Raw genomic sequence first — 3,334 nt, 5'->3', positions numbered from 1 at the left:
GGTGCAGTGCGTCGTGCGCACACTTGGCGCTTATTGTGAATACCTTGAGGGTGCGCAGGGCCGGCGCCTTGGCGGGCGAGATGCCGAGCAGGAAGTCGTCGCTTGCCTCGCCTCGCACCTCCAGGTGCTTGAGCGCCGGCAGGCGTGGCAGCGCCTTGAGCAGAGACTGCTGCTGAGGGAAGTGTTCCTCATACACGTCGATTTCCAGTTCCTCCAGGCGGGAGCGCCCGGTCGTGGCCAGAGCTAGCACAAAATCCACGTCGGAGGAAAGGGCCATAAATTCATGGGAGTCATACTGGAACGTCACCTTGACCAGTTGGGTGGCTCGGCGAAGGAACTCGGCGACGGTGCGGGCTTCGCCGTCGTACGCTACGCAGAGTCCTATTTCCCTCAGTAGCTTGCACCCGGCCACGGCCTCCAGCCCGGGCATCACGCCACACTCCAGCCGACGAAGATTTGGTATTCCCGCCAGGAGAGTTGCAGTTGACGTCGAGGTCAGGGGGTAGTAGCCGAGGTTAACGGTCTGCAATGTGGCAGCGTGCGTGGACAGGATAAAGTCGCAGAGGGACTCCGCCTCTGAGTCATCCGGATCGTGTTCAAAGCTCTTCAGGGACGATTCGGGAAACAACCTGTGAAGACCGACCAATGCTGAGGGCGGGTAGAACGCGAATCCTGTAAGCTTTAGTTTTTCTAGGAGTGGCGTCGACGCCACCGTCCCGAGCAGCACAGATATTTTCTCGATAGCCTTACGGCCAGTATAAGGACGCAACACACTTAGTCTCCTTAGCCGGCCGAGCGCAGCCTGGTTGCGGATGACAAGGCTTGCTTCAAGAGCAGCTTCCTCTGACACGTGATACATACTCAATGCTAGCTTCTTGACGGCACACCTGGTCGTGGTGTACAACGAGTGAAACTTCTGAAGCGGGACGTCGACGTGCCATGCGCGCAGGCACGGCGCCAGGCGCAGCACAGAGCACTGGTTGTAACGAGGGGTGTCGTCAGAGGAGACGAGTTTGAGGCGCTGGTGCCGCCAAAGCTCCGGGAGCATCGCCAGGGCCCCAAGCCGACGGCACACGAGGCGGCAGGCGAGCAGGTCCTCTATTTTCAGGTACTGCATCACCTCGAGCAGCGCGTCGTCCGGGAGCGTCTCCATGCCCTGGAGGGACAGAAAGAAGGCGTGAGTGTTATTTACGGGGAGAGGAAGCAATTTGATTTGCATTGCGTTCCACTTATGAAATTCAAGTGCTCCCTAGGCCTAGCGCGGCTCGCCGAGAATCGCACACCTCTTGCGTACGGGTGGAACCGAGGTCCCCGAGAGCCGCGCCCGGGTTGTTTGAAACTCAGCTGGATCCAGCCGTCGTCGGCGGGGCAATAGAGGGGAGGATCTTTTAGCGAAAATGCGTCGCCCGCCCGCCCCTCCTTCCGTGCCCCTCGCCAGGCCATCTGGCTATGTCGGCAGGTCGTTATTCTTCAAACTAGCTTGAGGAGCTCCTTGAAAAATTCGCCATCAGTATTCTGAATAGTGCCTATAGGTAGCCGTAAGGTACATTTCCAAACTGGGTACCTAGGTACGGTATTAAGGTATCGCAAAAATCCGTGGCGACGTGTTCGAACAACTCGTTTGCGCCCGCTTCAAGTAGGGCGCTTCGACTACCACTCGCAAACGCAGACGAGTTTTTCTTCTCCGCGTGGGACAATTGGTGTACCAAAGGGGTGTACCGGGCGATTCTGAGCACGCGCCACCGTGTTCTGAATCATCCGGTACGCCTGCTAGTTCGCATAGCGCCTGATAGGTAGGCAACAGTGTTTCTGCAGTGCATGCGTGTACAGCGGTGTGGCCTACCCTGTGCCTCGCAGGCGCCGAGCTCACCCCCATACTCTTGGCCGAATGAATCTGAAAAAACCTTAAACTTAACGCCACTTTTATCTTACATACATCCCCATCCCCCCCCCTCTCCTATGTAGTATTTGGTTGAAAAGCAATAGTTCTACCAAACAAATGTCAATATATTTCAACTATGAGTAACAAAAAACAAACAAATAATAAAATGAAAAAGTAAATGCATTATTGCATTTTTTAGTCTGGATCGGTCTCCATAGAAGTGTCTGATATTACTAAACTAATAATTATTAACAAATTTAAATCAAAAATAAACTACTTATTTTACAGTTTCACAGTCGAGGAATGCTGATGTAGTCGGCATCATAATGCTTTGGTGGTGGGCCTGAATCATCCCGCATCTCCCGATGGCAGCCGAGTGAACACCACGCGCAACGATCATTTGTGAAGCAATAGCATAGCTTATGGGTGGAAAACTTCAGCTCGGGGTTCAAGGACATGAGTTTCTGCACCGTGTCTCGGTGCAGTGCGTCGTGCGCACACTTGGCGCCTATTTTGAATACGTTGAGGGTGCGTAGGGCCGGCGCGGTGGCGGGCGTGATGCCGAGCAGGAGTTCGTCGGTGGCCTCGGCGTGCACCCCCAGGTGCTTGAGCGCCGGGAGGTAGGGCAGCGCCTTGAGCAGAGACTGCTGCTGAGGGAAGGGTTCCAGGACCCAACTATCCAAGTTGATTTCCAGTTCCTCCAGGCGGGAGTGCTCACTCGTGGCTAGAGCCAGCACAAAATCCATGTCGGGGGAAGGGGCCATGCCGACATTTGGTTCATACTGGAACGCCACCTTGACCAGTTGGGTGGCTCGGCGAAGAAACTCTGCGGCGGCGCGGGCCTCTCCGACGTATTCCACGGTGAGTTCCAGGTCCCTCAGCTGCTCGCACCCGGCCACGGCTAGCCCTACCCATTTTGAAGGGCGAAGTGAAAAAGCGAGGAGGTTCGGGTCTCATTTTAAAGAACAGACCTAGCCATGACTTTTGGTCATAGTCCGAGCTCTGTACGACGAAAGATGGCCGGGCGCCGGGCTCTTTTCGGTTCGGCCCCTCGCGGCGCTCGGAGCGCCTCGCCATGTTGCGGGCCTCCTCTCGCACGGCACGCGAGGCCGGCGGAGGTGACTCGGTACCGAGTCGATTCCCTATGGTGTCTACTTTCGGCCGATACCTTAAAATCCGCGATCGGCGCAACCGTGTCGCCTCCAGGGGCCCAAGTCTCGAAAACCACGGTACTCGAAATTGACGGAAAACTATTCAAAATAAGTGGGGGTTTCTTGGTATCGTTGTGTAGGCCAAACCAAAACCTTTCGATTCCAGGTGGTCCTGCCACTAAGACGCAACGCGTCTAGGCGTGAGCGACGAAAGAGTGCCGACTGCCGAGCGGCGGCGGCCGGCAGTCGCTCGAACGAAGAGCGCGCAGCGCGCCGGACCGAGCCGGGAGGGGAAGGCGAG

At 56.4% G+C, this 3,334-nt stretch overlaps 1 protein-coding gene across 2 annotated transcripts in view; it reads right to left on the bottom strand.

Moving 5' to 3' along the window:
* The window catches only part of LOC113211246 (uncharacterized), a 24,034-nt gene that overhangs the window by 13,319 nt on the left and 7,381 nt on the right, over positions 1–3,334 (bottom strand). For both annotated transcript variants that reach the window (XM_052268084.1, XM_052268083.1), the window contains exon 2: positions 44–1,156. In XM_052268084.1, the coding sequence (XP_052124044.1) occupies positions 44–1,153 (1,110 nt within the window). In that variant the 5' untranslated portion in view covers positions 1,154–1,156. The remainder of the gene's footprint in view (positions 1–43; positions 1,157–3,334) is intronic.

This window comes from Frankliniella occidentalis, unplaced genomic scaffold, assembly GCF_000697945.3.
Source record: "Frankliniella occidentalis isolate FOCC.00 unplaced genomic scaffold, Focc_3.1 Scaffold63, whole genome shotgun sequence".
In the NCBI taxonomy this organism is placed as follows: domain Eukaryota; kingdom Metazoa; phylum Arthropoda; class Insecta; order Thysanoptera; family Thripidae; genus Frankliniella; species Frankliniella occidentalis.
The sequence above is the reverse complement of the archived record's forward strand: the minus strand, read 5'-3'. Positions and strand labels throughout refer to the sequence as shown.